Source organism: Mesoplodon densirostris, chromosome 12 (assembly GCF_025265405.1).
Source record: "Mesoplodon densirostris isolate mMesDen1 chromosome 12, mMesDen1 primary haplotype, whole genome shotgun sequence".
Lineage (NCBI taxonomy): Eukaryota > Metazoa > Chordata > Mammalia > Artiodactyla > Ziphiidae > Mesoplodon > Mesoplodon densirostris.
The window spans coordinates 43,441,140-43,460,097 of NC_082672.1; the positions used below are offsets into that span (position 1 = coordinate 43,441,140).

The 18,958-nt window shown below is 44.2% G+C and overlaps 1 protein-coding gene across 1 annotated transcript in view; it reads right to left on the reverse strand.

Moving 5' to 3' along the window:
- SLC35F1 (solute carrier family 35 member F1) overlaps positions 1-14,647 on the reverse strand; it is a 416,917-nt gene extending 402,270 nt beyond the window's left edge. Inside the window, exon 1 of the mRNA XM_060114691.1 lies at positions 13,947-14,647. Within this exon, the coding sequence (XP_059970674.1) occupies positions 13,947-14,119 (173 nt within the window). The 5' untranslated portion in view covers positions 14,120-14,647. The remainder of the gene's footprint in view (positions 1-13,946) is intronic.
- Between the last annotated feature and the right edge of the window lie 4,311 nt (positions 14,648-18,958).

Sequence of the window (18,958 nt, forward strand, 5' to 3'; positions counted from 1 at the left end):
TTACTTTTGTGAAGCCATAAAAGTCCTTCCTAGCTCTCTGACTCCACACACCCTACCGAACAGCTCTCCCCCTTCCCATCCTCCATCCTCCCCACGTACACCTCTCCCACCTCCCAGCCTCCCTGCTTTCAAGCAGTGACCCCACCCTGGGACTTTCCGCAGCCCCTCACCGCCCAGCAGCATTGGGAGCGGTGTGTAGGGCTATCCGTGTAGGCAAGGGCTCCTCTGTGAGGGCGCAGTGTTTCTCCTGCCTGCGGCACGATCCAGATAAGGACAGAGGCTCCAGCCATCCCCGCGTCACAAAGAGCTCCTCAGATCCCCCTGGCATCTGGGCTTCCCCTCATTAGCACATAAAAGCTGCTCTGTGCCTTCCCTCTGAGCCGCTCTGTCTGTCCCACTGCCGGGCTCTAAGAAGCCTTTTAGGCCCCAGCTCATTTTCAAACCTCCCCAGTTCAAGAGGCGCTAACCCTTTCCCGAAACCTGTCAAACTCTCCTTTACAAACCGCAGGTACCGCCGAAGCAACCATCACTCTGAGAGGCGCAATCAAACAGCAGGGCAGAGCCTTCTGCCAAATTAGTCTTCCCAAGAAGAGGCGTTCTTAAAACAAAGCCAAAAATGTTTAAATATATCTAGCTTTCAAAAAACGCAATACATTGAAGTAAAACAGACTTGTGCCCTGTTCGTAGGTGGGTGGGTGGGTTCCACTTCAGACTCTGACCCGCAGGGCTCAGGAGGAAAACCACCGAGCAGAGCAGCGCCTGCATCCAAGTCCTCGGAGCGCTGAGGGCGCTCGTTAGCGCTTATCCCGGGCCTGCGACGGCACAAAGCCACGAGAACCCGGGCTCCCATTTCAATTCTGTGACCAGGATAACAAATGCAGAGTGCTTTCCAAGCCCTCTCCCAGATGTTATGTCATTTAAAAATCCCCAAAATGCAATGGGAAATGAAGGGCTAGGATTATTTTAACCAGTTTACAAATGAGAATATTGAGGTCCCCGAAAAACGGAAGTCAGTTCCCTGAGACAGAACATCTCACATTTCACATTCTGAAAGGGACATCATCCTCCCAGGGGCTCATATACAAAATCTCCAAGGGACGTTTAATTCCCTCTTCTCTCTCTCACACCCCACTCCCAAGTATAATCAGGACCAAAATCCTCCTGAGCTCCCCTAAATACGCCCTGCACTAATATCCTGACTTCTTCACAGCTGAATCAATCCACTGATGGTTCTTGCATGCCTTGTCACCAGGGCCCAGATCTGTTTCTGAGTTAACCCTTTCCAAGACAGACTCTAAACAGCAGTAGCTTCTTTCTGCCCATCATACTCCTCACCTCCTCCTCATCACAAATATCAAAAAAGCGCATAGGGCTTCCCTGGTGGCGCAGTGGTTGAGAGTCCGCCTGCCGATGCAGGGGATACGGGTTCGTGCCCTGGTCCGGGAGGATCCCACATGCCGCGGAGCGGCTGGGCCCGTGAGCCATGGCCGCTGAGCCTGCGCGTCCGGAGCCTGTGCTCCGCAAGGGGAGAGGCCACAACAATGAGAGGCCCTCGTACCGCAAAAAAAAAAAAAAAAAAAAGCGCATAGCTCTGCCCTTAACTCCTACGATACTTCTCTTGTATGCCTCCTTTCTGACTCTTCAAAATGACTATTTCCACTTCTCTCTGTACAAATGTCCTACACCCCTCCCCCACTACCTAGCACCTTCATTCCTAATTGATAGGATGACCTCAGAGTTCACAGAAAAAGAAAAGCCACCAGACAGGAATCCCCTTTTATTCTCACCACCAAATCTACCAAATTACCTTCATTTACCCCCACGCTTTCTCCCCCCACTCCTGGACCATGGACAGTGTCCTGGCTCCTCTCCAAGGTCAGCCCCTCCCCCTGCACCTGGGATCCTACCATCTCAGCCTTTGCAAGGCCTTCCTCCTTCCTTTGTCCCGTTCCTTCCCGCATATGCATTTTCCCCTCTCCACTGTATCTCTCCCATCAGCATACAGACCTTTTGTTTCATGCCCTCTATTAACAGACTCTCCCTCTACTCTGCTCCTGGTTAGAGGAAAACTTTTCAAAAGTTATGTTTTGAAACCCCCAGCTCACAGTCCCTCTCCAAACCGTTCCATCCAGGCTTCCATCGGCACCCACCACCTGAGCCTGTGCCTGTCTGTTGCAAAGACACTGATCATTTCTCCACCCTTCCCTTAGTTGATTACTCTCAGCACGCGCACTGGTTATTTCCTCCCTCTCAAAACACTTACTTCTCTAGGCTTCTGAACACCGTACTCTCCAGTTTTCCCTCCTGCTTCAGACTTCTCCTTCTCCAACTCCTTTGCTGGGTCCTCCTCCTCTGTTTGACTCGGAAGTTGATGTGCTGGGACCCCTTTTCTCCTCTATTGACACATTGTCCCCAGATGATCTTATCCAGGACCACACCAATGACACCCAAATCCAAATCCCCAGCCCCTGATTTCTCCCTAAATCCCATACTCCAGCTATCATGTGACATTTCCACTGAACACCTCTAACTTAACTTGCCGGAAGTAAACTCCTGACTTTTTATCCACAAACATGTTCCTCTCCCTGTCTTTCCCATCTTGGACAAGGGCACCATCACTCACCCAGTTTCTCATGCCCCCCAAACTGGAGTTTTTCTTTATTCATTTCCCTCAGCAGCCTCACCAAACCACTCATCCAATCCCATGGACTCCATCTCCCAAGATGAATCACTCCAAAACGCAATCATTTCTCTCCACCGCATTGCTACCCTCCAGTCCAAGCCTGCAACGTCTCTTTCCTCCTGGAGCCACTTACCTCTCCCGCAGTCCATTCTCCAACAGCAGCCAGGGTGGGCTTTTCAAAACATTAACCACATGACTCCTCTGCTTAAAACCTTTCAGTTGCTCCCCATCCCACTGAGGATAAAACACAAGTTCTTCTCCCGGCCTACGGGGCCCTAACAGACCTCACACCGGCCTCTCCCCACCCCGCCCCAGCCCGTGATCTCCCCCCTCCCATGCTCCCCTCCTTCTTGCACGCCCTTACTTTCAGTCACTCTGCTGCTTGTTTCATCTCAGCATCCCCACCTGGAATGCACTGCCTCCTGACCCTCAAGTAGCCGGTTCCTTTCAGTCGTTCCAATCTTAGCTTCAATGTTACCAGACTGGGAGACGCCTCTTCTGATCACTCCAGTTAAAGTACCACCGGTTATGTCTCTGTCACATGGCCCCACTTTAATTCTCTGGAGAGTATTTAGCACAGTGAGATATCTGTCTTATGTATGCATTTATTGCCTGCCCCCAACTAGAACATAGTCTCCAGGAGAGTGGAGGCCCTCTATATCTTGTTCCCTGCAGTTTCCCCAATATCTAGATGGTGCCTCTTACCTGGCTCAGTAATTATGGTGCTGAATGGCTGAAGAGTTCCTACTCTGTGCTCCTCAGAGCCTGAAGTAGAGCCATGCCAGTGGTCCTGCTGCTCATGCTGGGGCCCCCTGTAACCCTGACCCTCCTTTCCGCACTCAGACCTAGAATCTGCTGTCTTTAACTTTAAGATCCTTGAAAAACAGCACTCTCCACTTATACGCCATTCCACAGAACTGCGATGCTGTGCTGTACCCCTTCTCATCGCTAAAGAGCTTCCCCGCCTAACATTCCAGGGGACCCCTTTAAGGTGGGAGCCCCAACCTAGCCTGTTGGGTTGAGTCCTTGATACTTAATATAGCTATTGTCAGGCCTAACCTGCTGCCCCCACATTGCCAGCTGGGATGTACAGATTTCCAGGGCCATGACTAGCACCATCCTAATGTTGCCACTATGAGGACCCCCTACCTACCCCATGCACTTCCAGAATCCAGACTCGCTGTTGCTCCCTCTTGTATACTGGATTGGGACCAGTGCTTCTCAAACTATCTGTTATAAAATATTGGTTCTTTTTTTTCAGCTCCCTGAAGACAATTATTTTGTAAAATACAATTCAAAAAATCAACTGCTAGAAAAATAAAATGGCAAAAAACCAAAAATTAAAATACATGACCCAATATTTTAATATTAGGAAAAAAAATAAAAGTACTCTGTCAAGTTGCTATAGCTATTTCTAATGCTTACTCTTTTTTTTTTTTTTTTTTGGCGGTACACGGGCCTCTCTCACTGTTGTGGCCTCTCCCATTGCGGAGCAGACGCGCAGGCTCAGCGGCCATGGCTCACGGGCCTAGCCGCTCCGCAGTATGTGGGATCTTCCCGGACCAGGGCACGAACCCGTGTCCCCTGCATCGGCAGGCAGACTCTCAACCACTGCGCCACCAGGGAAAGCCCTTTAATGCTTACTCTTGATCTCTGTTCTTCTCACAGTGTGGTTACACAATCTGTGAATCAGCACAGGTCCACAGACCACTGAGTAGCTGGCTAAGGTCCTCCAGCTGCCTGTCTAGTTCAGGTAACACCCTAGGTCTCTTCTGCCCTAGTGAGCAGATCCCTTCCTTGTTGCAAGTTTATAACCTTTCAGCAAACAATTATTAACCACCCACTATGTTGCAGACGCTATTAAGTACCTTCTCAAAAATAATCTAATCTTCCTCTCTCTGACCCTGGTCCACACTCTGTTCAAATTACAGCACTTCCCTCTCCATCCTGGCCGCCTCCATCCCATTTAGACTCCTGTCTCCACTCCCTTATATGGCTACAGTAGCCACCTAACTGACCCCTAAACCCTAGTCCATCCTCTGTCCACCTGTCCTACAGACTTTGTCCAAAATATAATGTTCAGGCAGATCTCTGATCAAGTCCTTTCTCTACTCAATAACCTGCAAAAATAATAACCCACAGTGTAACTCATATTGGAGTGTCTAAGGCTTTCCATTATCTGACTCCATCCTGCAATTCTAGCCTTACTTCACTCTACTGCCTTTTTACCTACATATAATATTGTCAAACTGGTCATTTAATCCTCCTCCAGACTCTTACTCTATATTTGGTTCATCCTTTCTGTCATCTCCCTTCTTGCACGTGTTCCTATCCTACCCATCTGCTACGGATCAAATGTTTATGTCCCCCCAAAATTCATGTGTTAAACCCCAACTCCCTGGTGTAATAGGATTTGGAGGTGGAACCTTTGGAGGTATTAGATTTAGATGAGGTCATGAGGGTAAAGTCCCCATTATGAAATTAGTATCCTTATAAGATGGGAAAGGAGCTCTCTCTCTCTCACTCTCTCTCACTCTCCCTCTCTCCCTCCACCATGTGTGGATACAAGAAGACAGCTGTCTGCAAGTCAAGAAGGCCCTCACCAGACACACAATCTGCCAGCACTCTGATCTCAGACTTCCCAGCCTGCAGAACTGTAAGAAATAAATGTCTTTTGTTTAAGCTGCCCAGTCTATGATATTTTGTTATAGCAGCCCAACCTAAGATACCATCTTTCAATGCCAAGGACAAATGCCATCCCTAAACCCTCCTGCCCTGTCTCCAGCCTAGTCTCTCCTTCCTCTGTAGTCTTATAAAAGCACTTAGCTGTGTTACCATAAAAATTGCTTTCCATGGGACTTCCCTGGTGGTCCAGTGGTTAAGACTCCACACTCCCAGTGCAGGGAGCTGGGGTTCGATCCCCGGTCAAGGAACTAGATCCCGCATGTCACAAATAAAAAGATCTCACATGCTGCAACAAAGACCCGGCAAAGCCAAATAAAGAAACACTGAAAAAAAAATTGGTTTCCATATCTATAAAAAAGATTATTATGAGAATAACATATGATGTAAAATTTTATAATATAAAATGTATGCTTTATAATGTAAAATTTAAGAATTTGAGCTACTGTCTAAATGCTCATTTTAATTCAAACACTCATAGGTTGTATCAAATTACATAGTAAAGCAATCAAGTCCTTCCAAATCACCCTCAATCTCTCTTACCTGCAATGCACAAATATGTCCCCAAGCTCCCTCACAGTTGTGTATGCACTGTCAGAATGTTGATATTTTCAGGAAACTATATTTTCTTGGGTTATATGGCAATGACCTTGATAGGCTCGCCCTGAAATGGTAGGATGAGATCCAAGTCTGTTCTCCTTTTTCTTCTAACACTCTGAAAGCAGATGAACATTAATGGCTATTCCTCCTTTGTTTAAAGTCCTAAGTGAAACAAATTGTATTGTATTCCTCAAGAAAGATCTGCCTCTTGACTATGTGTAAACTTCAAGTAATTTTATTATGGGTTCAGTCTTCCTCTTGAGTAGTTTTCTTACAGATGAAACAGCTAAATTATGGGGCTTTTTTCTGCATCTCTGTTAGATCAGCTTGAAAATCTAATCGTTTTGATGTATGTTATCTTTATTTCTACTTTACTTAAATTGTCCCCTTGATAGATTATATTGAAAGGGTAATAACAGTTAGAAACTCCGCCAATGGCACTCAAGGGTCCACGTCAGCCCATGACTGTCTGGTTCACCACTATGATCCAGCAGTGCCCAACATATAGTAAACACTTAATAAATACTCATTGAATAAATGACTGACTGATTGAATGAATGAGTGGACGAGGAAAAGAGAAACCAGTGACGTATTTGTCTTACACAATGGATCAGTACCTTGTACGATCTCCAAGCCAGGAATGATTAGGAATTGTAGCCCTGTCACTCTAAATCTGGATATAATTAGCATGTTTTGGTTTTTAGCCTCCTTTATTTATTTTTTTTACATCTTTATTGGAGTATAATTGCTTTACAATGGTGTGTTAGTTTCTGCTGTATAACAAAGTGAATCAGCTATATGTATACATATATCTTCATACACCCTCCCTCTTGCATCTCCCTCCCACCCTCCCTATCCCACCCCTCTAGGTGGTCACAAAGCACCGAGCTGATCTCCCTGTGCTATGCGGCTGCTTCCCACTAGCTATTTATTTTACATTTGGTAGTGTATATATGTCAATGCTCTCTCTCACTTCATCCCAGCTTACCCTCCCCCCCCAGCCCCCGTGTCCTCAAGTCCATTCTCTACGTCTGCGTCTTTATTCTTGTCCTGCCCCTAGGTTCATCAGAACCATTTTTTTTTTAGATTCCATATATATGTGTTAGCATATGGTATTTGATTTTCTCTTTCTGACTTACTTCACTCTGTATGACAGTCTCTAGGTCCATCCACCCCACTACAAATAACTCGATATCGTTTCTTTTTATGTTTAGCCTCCTTTAAATGTGTATTCAGTTGTACTAGGTTTCCCTAATTAATTTGTTAAAAGGGCAAGAATTGATGGTTCATAATATCAGAACTTGTAAAATGGTATGTAAGGTATTTTTTAACATCACAGTCACATAGGTAAATTTTCTTGAGAGTTTAAAATTTAAATCTAGCAGAAAACAATATTTTAAAAAGTTTAATAATAATATACTTAAACAAATTACATTCACATTGCCATCGATTCAGGCATGTCATTTTTCTAAGAAAATATTTTCTAAGACATATTTATTTTTATTGTCTTCCTTGCCATTTCCTGGGAAACTTCTTCTCAACTCTTGTACATTCAAGTAGTGTCTGTATAAGACAGAATAAGTGCAATATGGATCGCATACAGGACAACTTATTTATATGATTCTAGCATCTAGATATTTAGAAGCATACAATTAAGCATTATGCATAAAAATTCAGATTACAGATTATAATCACTCACTCTCAATAGCAGCACATATGCCAACCTACCCAGTTAGATTTTGAGGTCCTTCAAGCCAAGAATAATGTTTTGTTATGTATGTGTCCTCCAGAAGAGGACTCAGCACACAGAAAGTGATTAGGAACAAATGAATATAGAAACAATCAACAGAGTGAAAAAACAACCACTGGAATGGAAGAAAATATTTGCAAATCATATATCTGATAAGGGGTTAATATCCAGAATTTATAAAGAAGTCCTACAACTCAACAACAACAAAACCAAACAATCCAATTTTAAAATGAGCAAAGGATTTAAATAGACATTTCTTCAAAGAAGATATACAAATGGCCAACGAGTATATGAAAAGATGCTCAGAATCAGTGATTATTAAGGAAATGCAAATCAAAACCACAATGAGATATCACTTCACACCCATTAGGATGGCCGCTATCAAAAACAAACACCGTGTTAGCAGGATGTAGAGATACTGGAACTCTTGTGCACTGTTGGTGAAAACACAAAATGGTACCACTGCAATGAAAAATGGTATGGAGGTTCCTCAAAAAATTAAAAATAGAACATATGATTCAGCAATTCCACTTCTGGTTATATAGCCTAAAAAATCTGAAAACAGGATCTTGAGGAGACATTTGCACATTCGTTTTCATTGCAGCTTTATTCACAATAGCCAAGAGATGGAAGTAACCTAAATGTCCATCAACAAGTGAATGGATAAAGAAAATGTGGTATTACACACACACACACACACACACACACACACACACACATAATGGAATATTATTTAGCCTTAGGAAATTCTGCCACTTGTGACAATGTGAATAAACCTTGAGGACATTATACTAAATAAAATAAGCCAATTACAAAAAGACAAGCACTGCATGATTCCATTTATATGAGGTATCTACAATAATCAAACTCTTAGAAACAGAAGGTAGAATGGTGGTTGCCAGGGTCAGTGGGGAAGAGAAAAGAGAAGCTATTGTTCAATGGACACAGTTTCAGTTTTGCAAGATTAAAAAAATTCTAGAGGTCTGCTGCATAACAATGTGCATACAGTTAGCACTACTATACTGTACACTTACAATGATTAAGATGGTAAATTTTATGTTATGTGGTTTCAGACCTTACATATATACACTAATATGTATAAAATGGATAACTAATAAGAACTTGCTGTATAAAAAAATAAATAAAATTCAAAAGTTTAAAGTAAAAAAAAAAAGAATAAATGAATGTATACATGTAGATGTTCATGTCACAGTCAAGAAACATGCCAAATAGTATGGGGTATTTTTCCATGTGTCTATTGGCATTTGACTTCCTCTAAGTATACTTTTCTAGAAACATAATCAAGAATTAATGTGTTTGAACAAGGTTCAGTGAATGCTCATTGGCCTGAACTCAAATGAATGAGAAAGCTAAACTAAAACCTGGTGGTGGTACTTTCACATGCTGCATTCTACTTTTATGAGAAATGGCAATTAAATAATAAATCAGCTCTTGCATTAAGTAACTTCAGAACTATATGGGCAGCCAACTCAATTTGCCATATTGTCTACATCTATAGCAGTGTACAGTAAAAACAGACATCTTTTATTATGGTCCTGAGGCACTGAAGGATCTTGAGAGAGTAAAAGGTCAAAGAAAAATTACATGAAGATAGGTCCATTTTCTTACATGTTACTTCCTTGGAAATGCACCTTCCTTATCCAAGGTAAGCCAAATATTCCCTTAATATGAACATTCAGTTTTCCAAGCTCCATGCAAAAAAATATACTGGATGATCTTCCAGTTTTATAATTTTGTCCTTTAGTTAAAAATAAATGTGTCCTTCAGACATCTTTTGTTTACTACTAATCTTAGAAATGTCTGTTTTTAATCACACCATGTTGTTCCATTTGGAATATTTTGTATCAATTATCCTCATTACTGGTTGGTCTTCCCCTTTCATTCTGACATCTGTTAGAAGGAGTAGCTTGAGGAAGAGCCTCACTATCAATTTTTTAACAAAAGTCGTCCCATTTGATAAAAAAGGATCACCTAAATGATAATAGATGTCTTCATCAACTGTACCTAATAGTACAAGCATAACTCTTTCCTGGCAGCCATTCTGTTGGTTCACCATGTTCTCTCTACCTTAATAACTCAGAAAAGCTATATATACATACTGTCCCATCACATATGGTAACTTCCCACATGGATATCGATTTTATGTAGGCTTGCTACCAACTCTCCTATGTGTCCTCCTTAATGCTTTTTAGTTTTCAATTCAAAAAAGTTTCATAAATTTGAAAATTAATGAAATAAGTCAAAATGTAAGTTAGAAATCAGCTAGTTTCAAATCAAATGAATGGATGACCCAGAGTCACACTCGTGGTTCCATTTCAATGATTAAACATCCCCACCACAAGACAGAAAAAGGCAGAAACGCCTTTATAACTTGAAACAACCCAATGCATCTCTTATTGGGAAGAAAGTGGGTCAAAACTTGAAATTCATGGTTATTTTTATTAAGATCTGAAACTAATATTCAAGTGGGAAAAGATAAATAAAACCACACACATGCAAAACATAAAACAAGCCATCACTCGTTTTTCACCAACGTTTCATAACGAAATCATTTTAGAGGAGAAAATCTTCAGATACTACATAGATTAGTATCTACTCCTATATGTTTCTAAGAAATCTACTAGTATCAGCAGTTTCTGTGAGAGGGTCATCAACTGTTGCCCTTGAAGTATTTTCTTTTTTGTCATAACTTGCTTGCCTGTGGCAGGGTAATAAATACTATCTCACACGCAAGAAATAAGTGAAGAGGAGTTTGTCATAATTTTTTCCTTCTTTGAACCAAAACATTATTCTAAATCTTTGGGAATTAAAGAAGTAACAATTATCCTATCATCTAAATCATCCTGTGTTTCTTGCATCACACTGCCAAAACAATTTTGAACAGGACAGGGGAGAAGAATGTGACACATCCCATTAACTGGTAAAAAAAAATTATCTAGCACCTCCTCTTCCACCAAAATCATGGACACTATTATATTCTACTCAATTGTTTTACAGGGAGTAGTCAATCAGTGAGATGCCCTATTTGTCATACAAAAAATGCAACCATCCAACTCAATAAGCCTTTAAAGAAAGGGGAAAGGATACGGAGATATACAGAGGAAATAAAATGATGCAGGACAATGTAAGGCAGATTGCATTAAGGTAACACTGCATTTTCATTCTAAGCTTCTTGAAAGACAGTACCTTTAATTATTAATCAGTACTTCTCCCTTTACCTATCCCTCGGTAGGCAGGATACAGACAGCGTATGTGTTGACATTTCTTCCTCTGGGTTGGCAGGTAGCTATTGTTACAGGCTGTGACCAGTGGCAGGCAGTTCACCAGGCTTGGGGTGCTCACAGTCTGACACTCCTCGTCCCAGTGCACCATCCTCAGTCTCTCAGCACCGCCCCTCTGGCCCAGTGGGATGCTCAGAGTAACTAACAGTGGTGCAATGCCTCACTCAGTCACTGAAGAGACTACAGCTCACAGCACTAGAACACTGCCAACAGTATATCTGCATGCCAAAAGTTAGAGGGATATTTTTCATATTGGCTCCAAACTTCCAGATTTCCAACCTCACTTTCTGCTAGCAGCTAAGTTGCTGCATGCCAGAGGTAGATGAAAGGAAACGATTGTCCAGAAGACAATTAGTTGATAGGGCAACGTAGGTGAAGGAAATAGAAGTATTAAGGAAAGAGGAAGAGGAAAAGAAGACAAAGAAGCAAAAAGGGATATTTAGCTTTTAGAAAACGAACAAAGATGCTTATGATATGGCAGCCAATGGGCCAGCCTTAAAGCCATTACTGCCTGTCCAACACACCTGGAGGGTTCAGACCAGAGGGGAGCCACACCTAAGTACTGGCACAGGAACTCGAAAATTCCACTCCCACCCCCCACCTCTAGCTTTTACACAGAACCCAACCATTCAACAGCCAACAGCTGTCTCCTGTTGACATAATCATGGAGCAAAAGCCAAGCCCATCAGCATGCTAACGAAATTACTCCACCAGGATTTTTACACTTATTCTGATTTTTTTCAGTCTCCTTACCAAAGGCGCTCCTTCTCCAAAGAAATATTTTCTTCTTATCCTTTAAGGATAAGGAAAGATCATTTATGTAATACAGAATATTACACTGAAAATTCTGAAGAACTCTGAAAGGCAACCAAATGTTTCAGTTGAAATCTAAAGGCTATAACCCTAGGGTTCCATTCACAGATATATCTGCCATGAAATGTCATGGACCCAACCTTTCAGTCTAAGTTCCTCCTCTATAAAACTCATGTCACATATCACTGAAGGCTAGTAAAATACGACATTCTCCCCATGATGTACCATGACTTCAATTAACTTGTGTACGATACTCCCACTGTCCTCCCTTAGACAACAGAATTCGGTTGAATAATGAGTGTGTAAAGCTTTATACTTTCCCAAGTCTTTTCTTCAGTATTACCTCATCTATGTCTCGAAACCATGATAAGAGAGGTAAGACAAGTATAAAACACATTTTACAAATGAAGAAACCAAGAGCCATGGAGATGAACAGCTCTGCCCCAAGCCACGTGGCAAGTCAGCAGCAGAGGAATGATAACAAACCAAGCCCCTCAGCTCCCACCTCAGTGCTCTTGTTATTCTGGACTCTAAGATCCATGAAACATCAAGAAATAACCTGCACAGAGTCAATAATAACTTACAATCAAGCAAAGATAAATGAACAATGGCACCAGTTTTTTCTCAGTTTGATGAGGGAAATTAATAATTAACATATTCTGCATAAAAATTTAAACAGCCAATGCCAAGTCATTTACAATTCCAAAAAATCACAGGTATTCAGAAAGGATAGGAAGCCCACATAATATGCACTGAGCCAGCATCTTCTTGATTTATTCTGCTCATTATCTTTTTTAGATGTAAGATGTAATATTTTGGAAGGTGTTATTCTAAGCTACAAATCAAAGGGAAGTAAAGGCTTGAGTTTTCTATTACCAACACCTGTCTCACTTCAGAGTGAATTTCTTCTCGTTTGATAAATGGAAACACATGCAAGTACCCACAAGTAAGCTAATAGACGTTAAGTCTTCACACGTGAAGACTCCTGAATGGTTTGGGATTTCATATGACTAAATTAAACCATACTCCGAAAATAAGGAGCTTTTCAAGCTTCTATTTCTGTACGTATTTTGTGCTCCCGCTAGAGCTTTCAGCCCCAAAGAGCTCGAGGTGAATCCCTTGGGGGAATCTCGGCTACCCCAAAAGAGTGCCACACAGAAACCTGTACGAACAGAGCAACCTTAAGAGTTACCCCCAACAGATGCATCGAAAGGCACACACGCACCCAAATAAAAACACACACAACCAGTTTTCTATTTGATGTTTAAGTGTCAGCTCTTCAACCATTTCAAGTTACTTTAGTAGAAAAAGTCCCTTTCGCATCAAGGCCGACACAGGGGCGCCAGGGGGCCCCCATCTCACATCAACCTGGGGTCTCATCCTAAACGCCTCATCCTTGATCCATCCACTGCGCAGATTCCAGCACTGGAGGCGCCGGCCACCAGCGTTCGCCTCCTCTGGCTTCGACACAGCCAGGAGCCTCCTCCTCATACCCTTCCCGCAACATTTCTGCACTTTGCCTGGGTCTGACCCAGGCCTCTAGCCTCCCCATCCCCGCTCCCAGCCGGGAAGAGTCGGAGCCGCAACTGGAGCGCCGGGCGGGAGAAGTGGGTCCCCGCGCCTCCCGCCCGGTCTGTCGCCACTACCCTATCTCCCGGCGAGGGGCTGGGATACCTCCGGGCGGAGCGCGAGGCCGGCGACTTCCACGCCATCCCCGCAGCCCTGCGCCTTCCCGCCTCCTCCCCGGCCACCCCCAGGTCCGCTCTGGCCCCCGAGCGCAAAGCTGGGCCCCAAGTGGGAGAGGGAAGCGAGGCGACACGGGTGTGCAAGGGTGTGAGCGCGGACACACAGCAGCCAGGCTGGCAGAACCCCGCCTCTCCCCGAACTCCCGCCTCGGACCAGCCGGCGCCCGGGCGCTCCGGGGCTCCACGCTCCGGGACAAAGCTGCCGCGGCCTCTCCGCCAGCGCGGGGAGCGTCGTCGCCCGCTCTCCTCAGTCTCCCCGGACGCGACTCCGTCCGTCCCAAAGGGCCTTCGGGCCGCCCGGGGGACGGAGGGGTCCCTGGGCCGGGCGCCCGCAGCCGCAGCCGCATCCCCGCGCCCCCGCCGCCGCTCACCTGTTCAGCACTTTGCGGATCCTCTGGCGCACGCCGACCCGGGAGGAAGCGGACAGGCTTCCGCCGCCACCGCTGCCCTCGGCCGGCAGGTTCTCGATGGTGGTCACCACATGGTTCGGCGGGGCCGGCGGCGGCGGCTGCAGCTGCTGCTGCGGCGGCTCGGGGGGAATCATCGCGGCGGAGGCGGAGGCGCGGCGGTGATCAGAACGCTGCTGGGCGCATCGTGCGCCGGCTCCGGGCCCGGGAACGCGCGGAGGACTCTGCCGGGCGGCCGCGGCCCGGGGAGGCGGTGCTGCCTGCCAAGCAGCGAGGCGGGGAGGCACCCGCGGCTACGGCCGCCGCCGCCGCCGCCCAGCCCGCCACTCACACCTCTCCAGTCCCAGTGCGCGCACCCTCGCTCCGCCGCCTCCTCCTGCCCCGGCTCTTCCCGAGCCGCGTCCTCAAGTCCCGGCACGCCCCGCGAAGTGGCCGTGAAGGGTGTCGCGCGGGGGCGCCGAGCGGCCGGTCGGCTTAGGAGACCCCAGAGGAGAGAGGGGATGGGGCTCCGGGCCTCGGCTTCTCTCACGGTGCCCAGGTCTTCTCGGGGCGAGCGGCGGCGGCAGTGGCGCTGGCACCGCCTCAGCCGGTCCCCCGCTCGCTCGGAAAGCTGCCGTCTGTGTCTCACGGAGTGAGAGACCGAGAGTGAACCCAGAGAGCCTGGCGGGGGCGCAGCGCCGGCGGCGAATGGGGGTCGGTCGGGGGACGCGCGCTCTGTTCTCGCCAGAGGGCGCTCCCGAGGTGCCTCGATGCCGCGACCCTCCCGTCCCCGGTCCACCAGAGGCCCACGGTCTGGGTTGCTGTGATTGTTTTCTTTTGGGGTGGTTGTTTGTTTGTGGGTACCCGCCCCCCGCTCGTGAGGTTGACAATAGATCCTCCCTCTTTAGTTAGAGGGAACTCCCCTCTCCTGCCGAGATGCCGCGGAAACTAGCACCACTTTCCCGGGACAGCGACAGGATGCTGAGAAGGGCGCCGGCCCTGGATTACAAAGCCAAACTCGAGTATCCTAAATATTACACCTACAGTCACTATAATGGGCCTGGAAGAAACTGGAGGAGAAACAACTTCTTACAAAGAATTCATTCTGGGGACTGGAAAAAGCATATCAGACCAACTCAACGTCTCGGGTTCATAACACTGTGAAGGGAATGTAGGCAGATTTGAGTTCCAATCGTGCCTCTAAAACTTATTAGCAGAGACTCCCTAAGCAATTTACTTGAATTCTGAGACACAGTCTCCTTTGTGCAGCGGGGCTACTCCTGTCTCCCTCCCCGCGGTGCTGTAAGGGTTAAATGAGGTAAACCACCCAGCAGGGGGCCCTGACAGCTTCTTCAGTGGCGCTACTACCACAGATCTCCACTCCCAAAAGGGAAAACCCCTGTATATCTGGCTCAGAAATCTTAGACCTGAACACAATATTGCCACCAAAGGAAACTGATTCTCTGTCCCAGGCATCTCTCAGACCTATTGATCTAGATCCCAGTTAATAGTTGACTCCTAAGAGAGAGATATTTTTCACATTTTTCTTTATCTAGACTGCCTGGATAGAGATCCTATAGTGAAAAATGATACACATTTAACATTTTTTTCCATTTCAGTGCAGTATGTGGAATTATTTGCCCTGAATATGTTTAATAGGTAAGTATATCTACAGAAAAGCAAGCTGATACCACCACTGAATGCAAATGCACTGGAAACCAGCAAATAAAAAATACTGGTGATAGGATGTGCCACAGAGAAGGGGGTTGAGGAGAAAGCAACACTGAAAAAAGGGATGGGCTGTCTGATTAACAGGGGAAAAGGGAGACGGGAGGATAAAAAGAAGATGAGATTCATTTTTTGGTTAAGAAGTAAGTTACCATTCCTTTAACAAGATTGGGAGCTCTTTTTTTAAAAAAAAAAAAATCATTGAACATTTGAGGAAACAGCTATCCAAAAAACCCTCCAATCTATGTTTCAATTTATGTAAAACCCAGTTACCACCTGAAATATCCCTGAAGTCTTTTTCTACCAAAATTAACTAAATTAGAACATTTTCCCTTTTATAATTAACACACTGTCCCATTCTTTCTCAGCAATCATTCTCATATTTTTCCACCTCAGATTTGTACAGGATGCTCTGAAGAATTGTTACGAATAGGATCAAGGTTTGTAACCTCATGGGCATTAAGATTCTAATAGTTCATAATGAGTTTGCCCTTGGAGGACCCACCAAATGTATGAGACGAATGAAATGCACTTCAGCTGAACCTGACAACAGATCACGGTCGGAGTCTCTCTATTAAAACAACATTTATGGTGACTTCAGGTGTCTGCCTTGAATGACTGCTTCAGTGCTCTCTTCCTTCACATTTGGCTTGCTTCCATTTGAATGTTTTTGGCACGTCACAAGTGCTGTGTCTGCACTTCAATGTCAGCATTTGCACCTGGTCATTCCTCTAGAGGGACCACTGAATGCAAATGATCTAAATCTCCGCTGAATCAGGAAGGGAGAAAACCAAGATGGGAGAGAACAGGATGAGAGTTGTAGAATTTCAATCTCGCTGTTAAGAAAAGACCCAAAAGCAGTCTCAAGCACCATGTTTTTATTATTCATTATGGTAAAGGGGATACAACATCAGCTCCCTTCTTATCCTCCAATTCTGTGTTTCATGAGCATCTCCTGAAAAGGAGCTGAATTGCATTTGAGAGACAGAGAAACAGGTATTAAAAGCACAAAGGTCAAGTGGTGTGTCTGAATGGAATTAAACAAAAGATGAGGGGAAGGCCTATTTCCCTTTTTCCCCCCAGCTGCCTCTTTGGCCTCAAGGGATGAAGGCTGTTGGCTGGAGTTTTTTAGTAGTGGCATGTGGATGCCAGGGTCATACTTGACTGCTCAGTTTACCTCTCTGACCAGTTGTGGTTATGGGCACATCACTACTGCAAAATTTCCATTCCACTCTTCCCCTTACATCATCCGAACCTCACTTAAGACACACACTAGGCGCTGTTGAATTCCTTTAGGAAGCAGAAGTTTAATCTCAGCAACACTTTCTCTAATGTTGCTGATTTTGAAGACACTTCCACTCGTGTAAGGAAGAGTAGACTTTGGTCTGTGATTCAGACCTCAGTCACCAGGCACTTTGACCAATCTGTTTAGCATAGACCGCACCTGTGTGTTTATCAGATTAAAGCTTCAAAGTTATGCTTCAGAAGTGACGGATGATTCTCCCCAAATTGCTCAACAGTTGTCTGGAATTGCTTGTACTACTGCAAGTGCCCAGTGCCCATATACTTTCCCCGTGCCATTCTCTCACTCTTTTTCTTTCTCTCCTAAGTCTGGTTGAATCTACACAACAGACACTACTAAACGCATGGCATCTAGAAGGATAGAGCTTCAGAATTTCATTCACTTAATTGAATTCATGCAGGAGAGAAGAAAACAAAGCTGGTGGGAAATTTGTGGAGAGGGGAAAGGGAAAAGGAGTAGAATGGGTAGGTCTTAACAACAAGTGAAAAAGAAAATTTCAAAAAATGGTACTTATGAACTCCAGTGATAACCGAGAGCTGTTCAGGTGTGAGGTAAAAAGTAATCGTAGTTCACTAATTGTCTAAACTCCAAATTGTGTTTGCTGAGCCATAACAATGCAGACACTGCATCTTGATCAATAAGAGAATCAGCTAAGACAGTGGAAAGTGATTGCTTGTGGTGAAGGGGAAAATGGTGGAGAGGTGGGGAGAGGCACCACTGTTTTGCTTAACAAAGCTTGTAGGATCGACCCTCTAAACCATGTACAGATATAAATTTGACAAAAATAAACATTTTTTCTAAAAAAAGGGAAAATACAGAAGTATAACCCTGACATTTTTTTTCTCCATTGAATTCTTGGTGTTGTCAAGGCACCTTCCTAAGCAGATTGCAGCTAAGGGGGAAAAGTAGGGGTCACCATCAAGAGCTGCAACAATTTCTTGGTTAAGCTAACAAATAATTGTCACAGTAAACCTACAGACAGATTCATTAATTTGCTAATTGTGCCTCCATTCTCCGGAGATGTCTATCCTTTCCTCATTGATAAGCCTTCAGTTTCCCAACAGAGAGATTCAGCTACAATTCAACAAGCAATTTCTTGTCTTTTGGGTTGACGTAAAATGATAGAATATAATAAGTGGTGAGACATCATTTTCTAGTTAACATCCTCTGGCAGCAAAGTGGGGAAGGTAGGAAGATGATAAACAATTTTTTTCACTTTACAAATCAAAAATTAAACATGGTTGAGTTTATTCATTCAATTGGATATAGTAGATTTTTATTTTCCCCTTAGGTTTGTAAACATCAGTGAGTTGTTAAAGTCAATGGGAATAAGTTATCTCATACTGGGTATCTTTCAACATTACTTGGTCAAATAGTGAGAAGGCAAATAGTCTACCTCTAAACCAATAACAATTTCTCTTTTATTTATAAATTCTTTTTATTTTTAAAGCATTTCTACTTAATCTTCCCAAAAAATACATGAAAATATATTTGTGATATATTTGTTTACTCAGAAACCCAAGTGAACTCCTAATTTTGTACCTAACTCCAGTTTCTTATTTTGTGACTCAGACTTGAACATGCCATATTCTCTATTTGGTAATAAATTTTAAAGAGGCCAAAAACCTTACTGAAGGCCAATTTTTCTCAGAGCTAATTTAGTTAGAGCTGACTTTGCAAGTTCATTAGACTCTGTGAGAACTAGTTACTTGTGTATTGATTCAGTCCTAAAATAATGTCTCTGTCACCCAGCACTGAGGTGTATACAATTCAAAAACAACAACAAACAGCAACAATATTCTATGTAGAACCAGCGTAAAGGCTACAGATTTCTGGTGGGATCTCAAAATAATGAGTATTATCTAGCCTTAGAAGCTAGCTAGTATTCTTGTGTCAGTTCTGTCTTGAGAGCAACTAATCCTACTGCATTAGTTAAGACATATCCAACTGCTAGTAGCTGAAACCC